Source organism: Hesperophylax consimilis, chromosome 6 (assembly GCF_061612785.1).
Source record: "Hesperophylax consimilis isolate HC1 chromosome 6, BYU_Hcon_1.0, whole genome shotgun sequence".
NCBI classification, from domain to species: domain Eukaryota; kingdom Metazoa; phylum Arthropoda; class Insecta; order Trichoptera; family Limnephilidae; genus Hesperophylax; species Hesperophylax consimilis.
This window is the reverse complement of record NC_142841.1, coordinates 6,017,954-6,036,699: the sequence shown is the minus strand read 5'-3', so window position 1 is coordinate 6,036,699 and position 18,746 is coordinate 6,017,954. Positions and strand designations below refer to the sequence as shown.

Sequence of the window (18,746 nt, the reverse complement as noted above, 5' to 3'; positions counted from 1 at the left end):
AGTATTTGAATCAGTATTTTTTGTAATGGTATCACTAAATTGCCAGGGCTCCTACCAGGGAGCAACTTGACAAATGTAAATTATCTCTCATAGCGAGGTTGAGGACCGACTGATATTTGGCGCTTATGAAAAAAAGATGAGTGGAGATAGTAAGAAGAATGTTTCAAAAAAACATTTAAAATGGAAAATGCATTGAGAAAAGCATTTAAAATGCAAAATGCAAAATGGTTTTTAGAAAAGCATTTAAAATGCAAAATGGAAAATACCCATTTTGCATTTTGCATTTCCATTTGAAATGGATTTATTTGAAATAAAGCACATCTCTGCTAACTACCAACCCAGTGTTATTTGCTGGGTAATAATGGACCACGGGCGGGAATTGAAAAGATAGTTCAAATAACTTTGGATACAATCAGTGCGTACAAATACATTAGAAGTGTCCTCTTTAAAATGATTTTCTTGTATCAGTATTCCGAATAAATCCTAAATCGCGGCGCCCTGTGTTGTTCCACGTCCTTTCAAACGTGTGTACGTATGTACAAACATATACTTTATCCTTTGAATGGGGTGAAAAGCTTAGTGAAACTGTGTTTCCCATTGAAATTTAATAATATATGAATGATGGTTGGCAAGCAAAGAATAAAGGATGCTTTGACCAATACCGGCAGCGGAGGGGTTTAGAATCCACTTAGAAATACCAGAGGTTTAAGTACGACACCTCGACCCTTGGTCGGACCCGGCCCAGTCTGACTTATAAATGTCACACGTGGAAGGTTTTCCATTTGGGACAGGGTTCAGAAAACAACTAATTTGATAAATTCCGCAGTTAATAGTTAGATACGTATTTACTTAGAAAAGCCTGGATGTTAAAGGAATAGACAAAATAAGAAAGGGATGAGGTTTGAGAAGTCGAATTGAAAAATTGAAATATTGTAAGTAAATTACATAATGCAACATTTTTATAACCGCACAAGAGTCCCAACTGCTCCCAACCGTCTGGAGCAAGTGAGACTATGGCATCCCCAATTGCGATATGTTGTGAGACTGAAGGTAGAAGGGAGGGAAAAGGGATCTACCTGGCTATTCGGATCTAGTCACCAAACACGGCCAAAGCTTATTTTAAGCAACGTTTCAATTCTGAATAGTGTCCTTACACCGCGACCGGGGTGATACTGACTTATAGAACACACCTACAAACCCATCGAAATATCTATTTGTTATTATTAACCCTGCACGACTAATCACTTTTTTATATGTGAAGACATCGTCAATTTGACTAAATTCGTGCTTGGTATTTTTTCTTTCTAACAGCGTTCAGTTCAAATGAAGAGAATAGACTATGTAATCTCAGTTGTTCCTTAAAATGAACAAATTGACTGTGCGGATAAAACCTATGACAGTAAGGGGGAATAGATGTGAGCTGTTCCGAAAAGCGAACAAATTAACCCGAGGAGTTAAGAGGAACGGCCGCGCGGCCCGTTTCATACGAAACTTACGTTTGGATTTAAGGCTATATTACTTGACCAAACTAAATAATTATTTTTATAATCAAAAGGTTAAGTAAATATCTAGTAAAGTAGCAAAAATATAGACTATTAAAAAATTGAATTTCAATATTTTAGAGGCAACTATGACAATTTTTTGTGAGCTAATTTCCCAACCTATGTAAATACAATGAAATATAAATTCTTAAAAAGGCGTGTTTGTGTCGGAATTTTAAATTTGTGTTCCAACGTAAATCAGTCGTTAAAAATTAAATTTAAACCCATAAATTTTTTTTTTAAATTCACGTTTTAATTTGCATCGTTAAAAATGGAGATTATTTTTTAAGTTATTACCATAAAGTCACAAATAATTTCCAAATCCATTTCTTTAATTTTATAATATTATTATAATTTAAAAACAAATATATATATATATGTTATGGTTAAGGTTTTCACGGGTGTAAGATGATTTAAGGACTACTTTACGCGGGTAAACCGAGAACATACTATTACGTAACATACTATTACGTAACCTTATTTTTTTGCTACACCCTTTGATTAAAAAATATTATTTAGTTTGGTTTGGTATTTTGGCCTCAAATGTAAATTTTATAAAAAGGCTGAGCAACCGTTCCCCTTTAGAAACATATAAATATATTTAGTGATTATTAGTAATGTGAGGTCTGCTTGCAGGATGTTCCGGTAACCCCGACGCCAAGAGGCTGTACGACGACCTACTCAGCAACTACAACAAGCTGGTCAGACCGGTAGTCAATGTTACTGACGCATTGACCGTCAAGATCAAGCTCAAACTGTCGCAGCTTATCGATGTGGTGAGTACTTAAGTCATAACTAATAAAAAATTAACACTTAAATACCATGTAATCCAGGTAGTTCTACGGAAAGTAAAAGCAGGGTGGTACAGGTAAAGGTATGGTTTTTCAAATATGTGTACAGAAGGTATATATGTAGATGTTGGTGAGTTATTATTGGAGGAAGCTCTGCGAGGCCCGGAGAAGGAACATTGGTTGCGTGCATTTCAAAAGGAGTTACGTGCTTTGAAGATAACGTTGCTTGGGAAATTGCGAATGCCCTAAAAAGTGGAAGTGTTGTTAAGTGTAAGTGGGTGCTTAAAAAAAGGTGTGATAGAGAAAATAACATTTATTATCGTGCCAGATTAGTTGCGAAAAAAAAATTAGAAATATAAAGGAAAGAATATAATTATTAAAAAAACAATTTAGTAGCTTTAAGGGTAGATTTAAAAAAAAAATTTAAGAATAATTTCTCTCAGGACCTTTGTTATGTCTTTGGGAATGCTGAGTTGGGAGCCATTTGAGGAATGGAAGGAGAGAAAGGTATGGGAAAGAAAAGGGTACGATGGATGTGTAGGAATCTGGGGTCAGTGAATCCAGGAGTGACGGTAGAATCAATCCATCCCTCCCACAGCGGTGCAAGGTGATGTTACGAGAGAGTTCTGCTAGAGAGGTCAAAAGGTCTCGTTCAACCAGTCTCTCTCGATCCGGCCTGCCACGCAGTTGATGGGCAGACGCACCCGCCGCTAAGATCCGGATAAACCTTACCCCATGAACCCGGGCACCCCTATTAAGTCATCAAACGTGGCGAACCACTTGGTGTGACCTACGGCAGAGGTGTTGGTAATCCAATATATGGTTCCCGGGGCAGCAGAACCCGTACCCGCCTCCCAAATTACAAAATTTGCAAAGAGAAGAAATGTTTATATTTTATTATTTTTATTATTATTTTATCTTAAATTTTGAATGTCCTTATTTTATTAGTCGATGATATAGAAATTCCTAAAACAATCATAATGTTTTATTTCGGATTAGTCAAAAGTATACTGGAATATGCTTCACCAATTTGGAATCCATAATATATATAGAGAGTATAACCTGTACATAGATAGCATAGAATGTATTGAAAACAAATTATTAAAATATCTTTCCTCCAAATTCAACACTACTCGTAACTTTGTCCATTTCAATCTTTGCAGCAGAGGCGAGTAGTAGCTGATTTAACATTTATACATAGAATTTCAATATGTCTTTGAGACGTACACGACACAGAGCGCTATTCGACAAGCTTAGTTACAAAAATAGAGCATCTAATTTCCCTATTAACCGTGCTATTCATACATTCAATAATATTTGTCAAAACTCTAACATTAACATTTTTTCGGATTCACTGTCCAAATTTATAAGTGGTGTTATGTCAATAATATTTTAAACTGTTCATTGCGCATACATATACAAACACACTCACTCACACAAAGACACACATACCCATACACCACATCCGTCACCTACGAGATTACATACGAGACATTACAAGGAAACATATCATGAGTAGCCACCTTGAAATATTTAATATCTGTTAATTATTTCATCATTGTAACCAATTGACTGTTTGTTTCTATATTAAAAAGCAGCAGTCAGCACATAAACATGTTCTATTTTTTTATATTCACTCACAATATGGAAAATATTGCGAAAAATATTTAAGATCTTGATGTTTTATTCGTCTACTTGAGGAATGGTAATCATCTCCACTTGATTACTCTGATTCACAAGGCATATTCCGCTATCCACCTTTTGCCTTATCCAACTACATACGAGTACATAGTACATACCTTATTCCTCCATACGAGGCAAGAGTCTTCCAATCTACTTGCTCTCTACATTTCTCTGAATCCTCGTCATAATGCCTGACTGACTTCATTTCCACTGCAACAAATTTTACTTCAACGTTTATTAGGTATTTTCACGTACCGCTTTAGCACGAACCATCTCACAGAATAAACACGGTGCATGCTTTATACAGCGGAAGGGATGTATTCACTTTATATCGGAGAGCTCACAAAATTCTGATAACATGTTTAAATCTGATTATTCATTAATGTTGCTAATTAAATCTGGTGAAATTATTCGTATCGATATTTTATAACCAAGTTTTTAAACATTCTGCTTAAGTCGATAAAGCAAAATATTCTAAACTGAATTCGTATATAGGAGTAGTTATTAAAATATTTGGACAACATTATACAATAACTGTGATAGGGATTTGAACGCCAATAAATCAGGCGGCCATCAAACATAACTAAACTTATCATAAAATAAACCAGTAAAAAACCTACTTTAAATATATAATTAATTTATTTTGTCTACCTAGTTGCGCCATCTCTTGGTCAAGCTTTTTTTTGGTTTGACTATGGATTGATTTGACATCTTTCCCAGGGACTGACTCTTATGGTAACTTTTAAAATACCCATCAAAACTTTATTTTTTTAATTGACTGAGTATGTAACCTTCGTTTCACGTATTAACTGGTGTGTTCTCTTTAAATTAAAAATTATATAGAATGCATTGTCATCGACAACGAGTCCATGCGCCAAGTTTCAGCACGATAGGTTGTCGGGAAGTGGGTTAATTTCAACTACAAAGATTCCATTTCATTCATTCATCTTTATTTATTCTTTTATAAAATTCAAAATTCAAAAAAATATTTATTGCACAAAAATACAAAGGGTATAGCTTATAGGTTAAATCCCATTTCTTCAAGCTAACCCAACCAATACACATTATATTACATAACCCAACAATTACACGAACAAATGTATGTAAATTAAAAATAAAAAAACAGAGGTATTTAATTTATGTAAGGTATTCATTTAAGGTGTAGTGATATTTGTTTAAAAGAAATGATGATTTAAATTTAAGTATGTCGGTTATTTGTTTGATGCTACTAGAAAATAAAAATTAAAACAAACAAGAAAACAAAACAAAAATTTATACAATGGTACTGGTATTTTTGGAAACGGCCATCTTTAAACTAAAACATATTTTTATAACGTGTCTAGGTTAAATTTCTTTCGGTTAATTGGATTAATCGTTTAAGGAATCGAGATTGATTTTCGATTTCATTTTAACTTTTTCATATTTTTCGAGAGAATTTGAATCGATTATTTTCATATTATAAATTTATGTTTTTTTTTTAAATCGTAAATCATTTAAATGGATTCCTCGATTACTCCCAACACTGCTTCAAACGCTCTGAAAGGAAACGCTCCCGGAGTGAAATGAAAACAAATAAATGCCCGTTCGTTTAAGCTGCAGTGAGAACGTAATGATCGAATAAAGTAAATGATGATTACCCGAGATATAAAATAAAACATTGCTGCTTTCAAAAACATCTTCGTGAAATAGAATCAACTCTGTTCGATTTCTTAAACATTTTTTACAAAAAATGTATATATTTTCACATAAAATTTGTTTTTTCTTTAAGAGGTTAATATCAATATGTATTGAAGGCTTTGAGACTCGCCTCGCCTCGGGGTCAATGTTAGGTTTGTAGATGCTGTGGGTATTTTTAAGGAATCTCATTCCTAACCAGGCTCTTTCTCAAGAAAATAGAGCTGGGTAGATCGATCATATCACACGATCCGAGTTGATCACGACCCACTGGCGAAGTTGTTTTTTTTTTCAAAGAAACATCAGCGCCGCCGCTGGCCGTCCCGTGTTGCTCGAGACAAAAGTACTCAATTTTTGATAGTTTTTGGTAGATAGTAGGAAGACCTTTCGAAAGTATCCGATCTTTAATAGTTGAGGTACTTTCAGGTAGGAATCAGGTAGAAATTTCAAAAGTATCCAATTTTTGATAGGGTTCTCGGGTAGTTAGTAGGAAAACCATTCGAAAGTGTCCGATCTTTAATAGATGAGGTACTTTCAGGTAGGAATTAAGTACACATTTCAAAAGTGTAAGATTTTTGATAGGGTTTTCGGGTAGTGTGATGTATGGTAATAAGTTGGGTATTCAAGCGATAGATGGCACTAGTCATAAAGCTTACTCCAGAGTCCGACAGATGTCGCTAGAGTATAGCAATTGCCCGTGGGATATTATTGACAGACAACAAGTTTCTAGAAACAGAGAATTACTATCCCTCGGGTAATGGACAGTGTAGCTAAATCCAGACCTACTAATTGTTACGTAAAAAAACACAATTATAATAAAATAACCTTTTACTTTATCAGAGAGTTCCCAACACAGAAATCTGCAAGTAAAGCAGAGACATAACATTAGGAAGACCTTTCGAAAGTATCCGATCTTTAATAGACGAGGTACTTTCAGGTAGGAATTAGGTAGAAATGAAGTATCCGATTTTTGAATGGATTCTCGGGTAGTTAGTAGGTAGAAATTTCAAAGTATCCGATCTTCAATAGGGTGCTTTTAGGTAAGTAGACTCAATGATATATTTATCACTGGATCGCCCGACATTATTTTTTGAGAAACAGATTATTTTTGTAACTAGTTTCTTCTAAAATTAAATTTTTCATGATAAAATCCAATTATGAAAAATTTAATTCTTTAATAGCTTATTTAAATCATATTTTAAAACACAAATAAATAGAATAGCACATATCTGTTTTAGACATTTGCTATTCCATGTAAAGTTTGTTTCGGTATTTTGGTCTTAGATCCAAATATATGTTTGTATATAAAAGGGCCGCAGTCGTTCCTTTTCACGTTCTGACCTCATATCGGATAAAGGATCAACGTCTAACTAACCCTCGGTACTTTGTTATAGGCCTTTTAATAGTGAAAATAATATGATTTGTTCCTGTTCCTAGGTTTTTCGTAAGCGGCAATCTGAAAGAATCACGAATAACATAGATTATGTTACACCTGATTCTGAATCTAAATCAATCGTGGAGCGATGTTCTTAATATTGTTTTCAATCTAAGTACTTGTAGTTCTGTAAAACAATAGAACTCGCGGGGTCTGAAAAGCATGTTTATTATTATCTCTTATTTAATAAATTGATACCAAAATTTCCTCTAAAATTTTAAGATTTTTAAGTAGGTACTTAAATACCTACTTACTTAATTATAAACCATATATTTTGAATATTTGAAACATGAATTATACAAATTGTTCAAAGAAACGCCACTATCTGAATGACAATTCTTTTTTCAAACTTTGTTCGGGCATGTAGGTGCAATAATACTGAAAAGCTCAGTCAAAGATAACCACCTAGTTGAAGTTAGGCTTAACCAAAGATATTAGAAGAACGAGATGTGCTATGCGCAGTTCGTACTGAGTGGAATTGTTTTGCCGAGTGTCGCCGGTTTTGTTCACCAATACTACTGCACACCTTCGCTTGCGCTAAGGTATCCGCACTAATACATAGAACAGATTTCTGTGCGCACACGTCCCGATACCGTTCAAAGTACCCTAATTAGGTAGTACTCCGGCTACGGTCCGGCGGCCAACATAGCATATCTCGTTCTTCTAATATCTTTGGGCTTAACTAAATAATGAAATGGATGTAACAGCTTTTCGAAAATGCAAATCAGTCAAATATCAAGTCAAAGTTAGCCACCAAGTCGAAGTGAGGCTTGCTTGAATAGTAAAATGTATGGCACAGATTTTTGAAATCGAAAACGGAACGTACAAAAAAAATTTACAGACCGATAAAGTACCAAACGTTATATATAAAACAGGACGTCGCTACGCTCAGTCAATTATTATTATTTGAGCGATATTTTCCAACGGGTTCCTTAATTTCATATTTCGATAAAACTTTTGAGGCTTATTAAAAAAATCTCCATTTTAGTCGCCCTACCTATACTGGATTGTATGTTAGTCGCAATACGTATATTGGATTGCATTTTAGTCGCCCTACGTGTACTGGATTGTATGTTAGTCGCCCTACGTATACTGGATTGTATTTTAGTCGCCCTACCTATACTGGATTGTATGTTAGTCGCCCTACCTACACTGGATTGTATGTTAGTCGCCATACGTATATTGGATTGCATTTTAGTCGCCTTACGTATACTGGATTGCATTTAAGTCGCCCTACATATATTGGATTGTATTTTGTATTCAAAATATCCACATTTTTAACTTCTCAGGTAATTTTTTCAGTTTTCGGAACAAACAGCTACTACCCGTAGTCATTTTTCAGAGAAATCGTTACATCTATCTTACCGTCATAGTTAGAAATATGAAATAAACGGTGTTAAAAAGAAAAAGCACCAAGATATACATTCAAATATAGAAATTAACCACAGAATTATTAAAATGTTCACCTCTATGAATCCAAAGTTTACGACCGCAATTTGAGAATAAAATATAAAACTTTGTTAATATGTTATCAATTATTTTTATACAAAACGACAAAAAAAGGTGAAGCAGTAATGTCTCTAATACATTTTTCTAATTTTTTAGTTTAGCGTTTAGACGAAAAAAAGTAAGGCGAATCATTTCAAATACTTTTTTTAGGTTAGATTTCAAAATTTAAACACATAAAAATAATATTCTAATAATAAAATTTAAAAGCGTATTTCATCACCTTTCATCTAATTATCCGACTTTCTGACAGTATCTTTAACACATATAACGGTTAATAACGGTAGTTAACGGCCCTGAGGGTTAAATCTTCTATCTTCCATATTGGTGCTATGTTTCCAAGCGTGCTATATGACGAATAGGAAAACGGAATAAAACAAAAAAATCATGCTTTTATAAATACGCGCATAAAGTTAATTGTTTCGCACATACCATTAAGACGTTGACATTTTCCCTGCAGTCATGGCCTGCAGTTGACAAACACAAAGCATTGTTGAGAGGAAGGTTCATGAATTATGATATAAAACAAATTTAATGCATTCTGTATTCAAAAATTCAAAGCACCGCTGCTTTCTTCAAAGGCTTGGATTATAATACAAGCACTATATAAATACACACTCAGTTATAAGGGTAGGTTTGTTGAGTTAAGGGAGAGTTTTATTAATAATTCGGGCTTATGCTTTTCATCACGCAACCTTACTGGACCGGCACGCAGTGACGTGACAGGGCCGGACCTCTATCCCCAACTTTAATTAAATAACAGCATTTGCAACAGCTGAAAATTCAGGTAGGAAAACGACTTTCCATCTGTTAAAAATATATAATAATATAATGTATAATAATACAATGCTAATTACTACCTGATTTTACCTATTTTTCTAACAAAAAAAAATGCAGCAAGCAATGTGGACTTAACATTTAACTTGCTGGCTTGCACCCGGCGTTGATCAGGTTATGAATTGATTGGACTAAAGTTTTGAGTTAATAATTTCTAGTTAATCTTAAAACTGGGTGTAGTTTTAATCGGCAATAATGTTGATGTTTTTAATAATGGAATCTTTTTTTAAGTATTTTTTTTACTTGATCGTACCGCATCTTCCTAGGACGTCCTCGACTACGTCTACCACTCATTTCCACGTCATACAGTCGCCTTAAGCCCCTGCATACAAAATTTTTATAGATTTTCTCGTTAAATTTTTAAGTATTAAAGTTCCAAAAATAAAAAAATGTTATTTTTGAAGAAAATATCTATACATTTGTCATGCCGAAACGTTAACTATATGAAATTCCATCGATTGAAAAAATCGCGAAATAAGCTCCGAAAATTATTAAAAACAAGCATTTTTCTGTTATTTTATATGAATAATTCATAGTGTATCTTTAAATGCAACTTAAGCATTTATCATGAGATTTTTGCACTATTTTAAAGAAATCGTGTTTTATTGAATGTTTTCACAGTTTCGCATAATTTTTTATTTTATGTATTTTTATTTGGTACAATATTTTTTACATTTTAAGTTTTCCAGTAATGTAGGCCTCACTGGGTGGCTTGCCCGTGCTGAGGCCTTCATTTTATAATATGAAAATATGATCTACATAATACATTTAAAGAGAAAATAATACATTTAAAAATAAAAATACATAATAATATATTTAAAATTAAAAAATAAAACATTGAAAATAATCTTGTGTGTTTGTTAGTGATGTGTGTTTATATTGGTTTTGTGTGTTACGTGTAGGTTTTATTTTTATTTTATGCTATGACATTTTGGTAATATTGTATTTTTTGTTCTTTAATCCATTTTGTAATTTTGTGAGTGAATTTATTTTTATTTTCCTCAATTTTAATTTCAAGTTTTACACTGTTGAAAGCTTTTATAGAATGGTATTGGTAGTGTCTTTGTCCAAAGCTTGAATTTACTGTCGGAGTTTTTATGTTGAAGTGAAAATTCTTTACGCGCGTCACGCATTTTCGAGGACCGGAGTAAAACCGACTCATGACCGTCACGAAAAACCGTGATCATTTGGTGGTGGGGGTACGGGACCCCCACCACCGCTCACCGTTCACTGTCGCTCTCTCACCGTAGTCGCTTACTGAGGTGAGGGAGCCACTGACGAACGTTCTCTCTCTCTCTCTTCTCTCTTTTCCTCTCTCTCTAGCCAACGACGCCACGCCAGGCATCAGCTGCTTGCTTCGTGTACTGCGCGGTGAGTGTAATACGAGTGTAATACGTAATTGATTGTGGTTTATTCGATTTGGAACAGAGTTTTAGTGTCAAAAGAGAGAATGAAATGAAAAGAGAGAGAGAAGAATACTAAAAGTTTCACTTCCGTCGTGCGTAGGCTTGCCACACACTGTATTTTTTTTTCTTTGTACGCTTGTCTAACTGGTCTGTAATAATAATTATTAAATAATTATTTATTATTAGCGCACTCCCTCTAACATTCGTATTTACATATCCCCCTTTCAAACCATCTTTAAACGCTTACTACGGGGCCTTAAAACACTTTCTCCATTCGTCACATACATTACATTTACTATAAATAATTAATTGGTTCATTTCTTAATTACTTCATGATAATTCACGAAGTGAATAGTACTAAGTACTAAATTGGTAATGTTAAAAACCTACATTATATCAGCTTTAATTTGACGCCGTATCCTCGTATTTCCAGTGCTGAGAAAATGCGTAAGTTTTCCTCGGGCGTCCCCGACTTTCTACCTTTCATACATTATTGTTATTGTTTAAAGACTACAATTTATCTGACTCCATATCTCACTTCAGCGCAGAGATAATGATTTGTAATGAAACAAAAAAAAACATCAAAACAAAGTCAATGTAAACAAACTTTGAGAAATACTGTAATTAATTAAGATTGGGCAGTTAGTGGTACTGAGATTATGGTGGAAATGGCTTTACGGGCTGAAAATAGTTGCACAATCCAGATAGTCCAGAAAGCAAAAGCTGTTACGAAAAACATTCATGATGCTAAAGCTCACTGTTCGAGAGCTTTCATCACTTTTAACTGGGCAAACTACCAGTTGACAGAACGGACGATTTCTTAAAGGATATCCGAACACTTTTGAGCATGTAAACTCGACCACCCTAACAAATCGGCAATGGCCGAGCATTTAATTGAAACCGGCAATTACTTTGTATTTGTTCCTGCAGTCCCGGGAAGACCCAAAACACATAGAGCATGTCTAACTATGGGGGCGATTTGAATTCATAAAAAATCACATTAATAAAGACGACGGAGCTAAGCTCAATAGTTCTTGGTATCCGGTAATTGACGGCTACACCCGTTATTACGTTATATATTAAATCACTTATGCAATCAACGTCAACATAATAATTTAATAGGTAATCAAATATATCACGACCGTGACAAGATTCCATATTGAGGGCAATTCGTATGTCATCGGGTGTCTATCACGCGTCCATCAGCCATCATTTGAACGATATCTGTTGTAGTACGTGGCGTACGGACTCACGAACTACATACTTATGAACATGTGTAATAGAGGTGATTATGAGAAACCGTTAACCCCTCGGGCATCTGGCATATTCTGTCAGAGATAAAAAAATAAAATAATATTTAATAAAATTCAAATAACTGGAATATTTCTGAACATATCCGAAAACTAAAAAAAGGTTTTGAGTTGAAAAGTGGTGCGCTTTCACATTTTGATGTTAAATAGAAACATATAACTTTTCAAATATTAAAATTTTTAATGCAAACCCTTTTTTTTAAACGAAAGTAACAAAAAATACACATATATTTTTTAACAAATATTTTTTAAACTTCACCTCACTTTTTTTGTGTTTTCATATAAACCTAATTTATAGTTATTTTGTTTTATTTTTTCACATTTTAATATAAATCGTGATGTTTTCTCTTTCTAACACCGTAAAGATATTATTTTTCACCGTGGCAGTAAGGAAGATACAACGATTTCAATGAGACGTATATGAGCTGTTCCCAAAGGCGAACAAATTAACTCGAGGGGTTAAGGCTCCAAACCGTTTTGCAAGCGCTTCAGAGAAGTAAATATGTTATATCGAATTGCTTGTGAAATATCACCCCAAGGGCGCTATACGAAATAAAACAATATGTATTAGAATTCTGAGAAGCTTTGAACATTACATTTTATTTGAGACTAGCGCAGATCCGTGAAACATCACGAAATGTTATAAATGTGGGATTTGTGAAGCTGAATATTTTTATTAAAAAAAACATATTTGCCTCAGAATCATTGCCTTTCCAAGAGAAGAAATTTACCCTTTGAATTTAAGCGCCGCCATCTTTATTAATACAGGCCGTGCTGTAGAAATGAACTGACAGTTAAAAAAATCCGTTTTCGGACTTCTCGCATTATTTTAGAAAAAATAGTATTAAACTCTGCTAAACCCAAGACTTTAGCAGGGATGAGTACTAAATCCTGCTAAACCAAGGATTTAACCTGGGGTTAGTACTAATCCCTGCTAAACCAAAGACTTCGGTTGCGGTTGGTACTAAAACCTGCTAAACTAAGGACTTTAGCAGGGGTTAGTACTAAACCCTGTATTTTAACAAAAAACAAAAAAGTAAGTTGTTCCAATTTCGAAAATTAAAAGATCATTGAACTTGAATAATTTTACACACTACGCTGAAATATTTCACATAGCCCATGCACCAACAACCGAAATTTGAATGTATTATTAAACACGATATTATGATTAGAGCAATACAAATTACACGTAAGAATACTATCGTTTTTACTCAAATTTTAACCGTAGTATTTTTACACGTTTTCTGAGATTCCTTTCCTTCCTTTATTATTTATTTTCCTTGATTATTTCTCTTAAAATACTACAAAGTCGTCTCCACAATAAATCATGTTAACTTCGAACAAAACATACTCATTTCCCAAAACCGACTGTTTCTCTACTCGTTATCCCCAGTTAGCCCAGTAATCTGTCAACATCAACTCCTTTGCTTTGGTTACAACAAAAATACTGAGGAAAATCAACCAAGAAAAAGGTACCCTAATTTAGTTATAGTATTTTCATCTTATTTTCCGGCTTGCTCGTCGTATAGACACACGATTTTTTTGTTTACTTTAACTCCACACAAGATGCCCAAAGAAAAATAATCTCTCAGGACTTATATCATCTTTGGGGATATTGTGTGGCGGTTTTGAAGAAAAATAAAAATATGAGGTTATGGGAAGGAAATAATGGGAAGGGAACTTGTTCGGTGGAACGACTCCGAATTCAATATAATGACGCCTGTAGAATCATATTTAGATACCGAAGATACAGCAGCGCATCGGCAATGTTCACAGAATCAGGACTAAATGGATTTGCCGGCCTGATGAGACACCGGGTCACTGGAGCCAGGATGCGGCGAATGGCTTCCGCACAACATGGTGGTGACTGCAGCCTACCAGCACCAAACGCCACTCCTGAGTGAGCGTTGGGCCCAAGCTCACTCAAGACCACGCCCTGCATAGTTGTTAATTACTTTGTTGTTAATTTATTCTTCGTCATATATTTTTTCATTTTCGGAGATTATTTTTCTCTGGGCATCTTGTGTGGAGTTAAAGTAAACAAAAAATATGTAAATATATATACGGGACGTGTGGGATTGCACTAACCTCTCCACATCCTGGAATAAAAATGATTATAATTATTATTATAAATAGGTAAGAGGGGTGGGTAGGAATCTAGGATTAAGTCTGTCCAGGAGTGGCCATCTTTCCCGCCGTGGCGTAAGGCAATGGATCAAAAGAGACCAGTTAGAGTGGTTTCCCCAGCTTCTCCCGATCTGGCACACCTCCCAGCTGGAGGGCAGGCGCATCGCAAACACACCTCACCTGATGAACCCGGGCATCCCTACTAAATCACTAAACGTATCGAACCACTTGGGGTGACCTTTGGCCTAGGTGTTGGTTATCCAATACATAGTTCCCGGGGAGGAGGCAACCAAACCCGCCTCCCTAATTGTAATCACATCTATCTTAAGCACGATGGCATAAATTAGTTAGGATTTGTGCTATCATATTAATTAAGTTTGTTATTAGCATGACCTATAACATTAAGTTTATCAAATATTATGTTTATTTTAAGCTCTTCTTAAATTTAATACAATTTTTACGTAATGCTGCATTTTCAACTTTTTCTTTAGAATTTTAATCCGGCTTTAAAGAAACTGGGCGTCTTGTATACGGCTAGCAGATTCTTCAATAGTAACCAGCTGCTAACACTGTACAAATCTAACCAAAAAAATTAAGTTTGAGCCACCTTTAGGCTGGAGCCCCACAATACTTGATAAACCTACTTGATTTTGTCCAAAAGAGGGCGGCGTCTGAATTACAATCCATTGTTGACAGACACAGACTCAATGTTGGTCAATGAGTCTGATATACAAGTATTTTAATGGAGCTTGCTTCAAGGAGCTAGCAGCATCGTTGCACGTGCGTGAACACCCGTTAAAAGTTGATGTTGGTTTCGTGAGAACGTGCCACCTCTTTTTCCTCCTACATGTAATAAGGGCCTATTCAAGACTCGCATTAATAAAGCCATTCCTACAGCCCCAATCTTAATGCCTGGGTGGCATTAACTAATAATGACATAAATCCCCCTCAGGGCCAGCCCTGAACCAAACGGCGCTTGGCGCAAGTTTAATTTTGGCGCCCTCTGACAAAACCAGTAGACGCCTAGGCAGGTGATCACTGTGATTACTAATATAAGGATAATTTGAATTTTGATGTAGTGCCATTTTTAGGAAAAATAAATAAAAAGTGTGATGTGTTAGGACTGTTCGAAGTTAGGTATTATCAGCGCCTCGGAATTCCGGCGCCCGGAGCGGACTGCTCCACTTCCGCCAGCATATGACCGGATATGTCCTCTTGCCTTTACAATGTACAGACAGGGGCTCTCTTGTGAGGTGTCACAAAAAAACTGGAAAATAAATCAGGCCAAAATTCGGCATATGACATTTTTTCTCAACGTACTTAAATGATATCGTACCTACATAAATACTTCACTGTGCGAGTGCTTACGTATGTACGCACATACGTGCCACGTGTGTTTTGTGAGCGGTATAAATAAAACATTGGCACACACTTTGGTTTTATTATCCAAAGCCTTCCATATTCATGTTAACCCTGTTTACACTATTGATACAAAAAGAAAAGGCATTGTCTCTGGCCACACAACAACCATGCTTTAAAATGGTTCTTATTGTTTTCACATCCACTGTTCTAGGCCTGTAAATTATACAATATATAAAGAAGGTTGAGCAATTTTAAAATGTTTCAAGGGAGAGGATCTCAATTACTTGAAGGAAGTGGTTGGTAGTTGATCATATCACGATGGAAAGTTAAAAAAAGTTTTATTATGTCTGTTTATTTGTTCAAATTACAATAAGTTACTAACAATGCTTTAGTAATTAGACAAATATAAGTAATAATGCATTTCATAGGTTTTAAAATTATTTATTAGTTTAAGTCAAAGATATTAGAAGAACGAGATATGCTATGTTGACCGCCGGACCGTATGCGGAGTACTACCTAATTAGGGTACTTTGAATACTATCGGGACGTGTACGCACAGAAATCTGTTCTCTGTATTAGTGCGGATACCTTAGCGTAAGCGAAGGTGTGCAGTAGTATTGGTGAACAAAACCGGCGACACTGGGCAAAACAATTCCACACAGTATGAACTGCTCATAGCACATCTCGTTCTTCTAATATCTTTGGTTTAAGTTTTAATTTGGAAGGCGGATATAGGTACCACCGCCCCGGAAACCATTTATTGGAAAACCAACAACCCTGCCAAAGGTCACCTCATGTGGTTGGACATGTTTTATATGACTTAGCAGTGGTGTCCGGGTTCATGTGTTGGGGTTTGTCTAGGTCTTGGCGGCGGATGCGTTTGCCCACCTACTGCGTGGCGGGTCGGATCGTGAGGGACTGATTGAGGGAGAACTTTTGACCTCTCCGGCCAGACTCTCTCTCGACCCATCGCCTTGCTCAGCGGTGGGAGGGATGGATTCATACGTCCGTCACTCCTGGACACATTGATCCTAAGATTCCTACCCACCCCTCTTACCTTTTTCCTTCCCAAAAATTTACCTCCTTCATTTCCCTACAAACATCCCCCGCATCCCTAGCATCCCCAAAGATGACGTAGGTGCTGATGGATTTTATTTCTTAGGGTTTCCCGTGTAGAGCTAATGTATAAAAAAAACTATTACTCTCAAGCAGTTGGGGCTTGTACTGTAAAGCAAGGTAAAGAGAACTGGCAAATTTGATTCTTGTAAGTCTGTGAACTGTAGAGTAAAGTGGCGCCATCTCGGCGCGACAAATAAGCGTATTGTGTCTTCGCGTATTTATGCCTCGCCGACGAGTTCCGTGGCATTGGTTCAGGTTTCGGAGAAGTTTCAATTAACATTGACGCTCTGAGCGTATAGATAATTGATGTCCACAGGTGATATTTTTTTAATGAGCGATATGGAATCCACTCGTACCACGTGACTTATGACAAGTGATGCAAAGAACGAAAGCTCGAACTGGCTGAATTTAATTCAATACTTTTATATTAGTACATTTATTACTGTTCTGTTTGATTTGGTGGTATTATTATTGGTTGATAATATATTTAGGGAGTACGTTGGTCCTTAGTGCTAGCCGCCACTGTATACAAACAAGTTTTCAAAAATACGTTGTTTGTTGCAGGAAGTTTTATTTTTCTTCAGATCATTTGCTAATTAATCTATAGCGGCAATGAGATGATTTTTCGAAAATACTGTTGTCATAATTACAATTTTACAATTTGAGAGGCGAAATCGGGTAACGCCGCCCCGGGAAATATTTATTGATATTTGAATTTGGGCTCGAGTCCCACAATACTTGATAAACCTACGTACTAACATCTCTGCCATAGGTCACCCCAAGTGGTTCGCTCATTTTGGTTTTTTAGCAGGGGTGCCAGGTTCATCTGGTGAGGTGTGTTCAGGATACGCCTACCCACAACCTGCGTGGTGTGCTAGATCAGGAGAGGCTGATTTGGTGAGATCCTTTTGACTTCTCCAACTGGTCTCTCGACCCGTCGCCTTGGGCTGCAGTAGTAGGGATATATTTATACGTCACTCCTGGACACACTGATCCATAGAACTTCCTGAACTACCTCTCCTTAAATAAACACTCTACACACCATCTCCAAAGATGACATAGGTCCTGTGGGAAATTATTTTCCTCAGGGCCTCCTGTATGTAATGTAATATATATATAAAAAGTCGGTCTTATTGTATTCTTACCAATGGTTTACTATCACAAGTTATTGGTCGCGAATATTATTATTGTATTTCAAGGGGAAAATTGTTGCAACTTCTCCGAGTTGTAAAAATGTTACGTTCTGACATCAATATTTTTTATGTTACGTACGATTTGTCACGAATAACCAAAGACAAAGGAAATATAGAGGCTTTTAGTCAACACCAATAATATAAATACCGTGCGTTTATTGTAAGTCTTATTCTCAGAATTGGTTGTCCAAATGTTTGAAGCTAATACAAGCTTGTAAAGATTTGACTATTTTGTTTTGTGTTTTTTGATTGGTTTCCAAGCGTTTCTGAAACCCGCTGTCAACATCTTTAAGAGCATAAAATCGTTTTGTATCATTTGCCAAGAAGTGATTTTGTGCGATGTATATTAAAATAGCATTAGCTGCATGGTTTTTAAAACCAAGATTATGTACAAACAATAATTGGAAACCAGTTTTAATGGAATTTTAATATAACTCATTCCAAATATCTTTAAAATTCTTCGAGATTGTACAGCACAATTTCGTAGAAAATAAAATACGACTGACACTGATACATTCTCGTTTGCAATTAATTAAATAATGGGTTCTCAAACAAAGTTTTGATTCAATCCATTGAATTAAATAAACCAATTGTAACTTTGTGGGAGAAATTAAATACATACAAAATACAGGCTTTAAAACAGTTTGCAAAGATAAAAGATTCATTTTGCCAAACAAACAATTCAACTTCTTGATACTAAATTAAGGAATTTCTAAAAAATGTTGTTTTCTATTTTAACTTGTACTATCATATAGAATAACC

The 18,746-nt window shown here is 35.4% G+C and overlaps 1 protein-coding gene across 1 annotated transcript in view; it reads left to right on the top strand.

Moving 5' to 3' along the window:
* Window positions 1–18,746, top strand: part of LOC149422889 (acetylcholine receptor subunit alpha-like) — a 460,793-nt gene that overhangs the window by 209,809 nt on the left and 232,238 nt on the right. Inside the window, exon 3 of the mRNA XM_089632334.1 lies at window positions 2,178–2,317. Coding sequence (XP_089488460.1) covers window positions 2,178–2,317 — 140 coding nt within the window. The remainder of the gene's footprint in view (window positions 1–2,177; window positions 2,318–18,746) is intronic.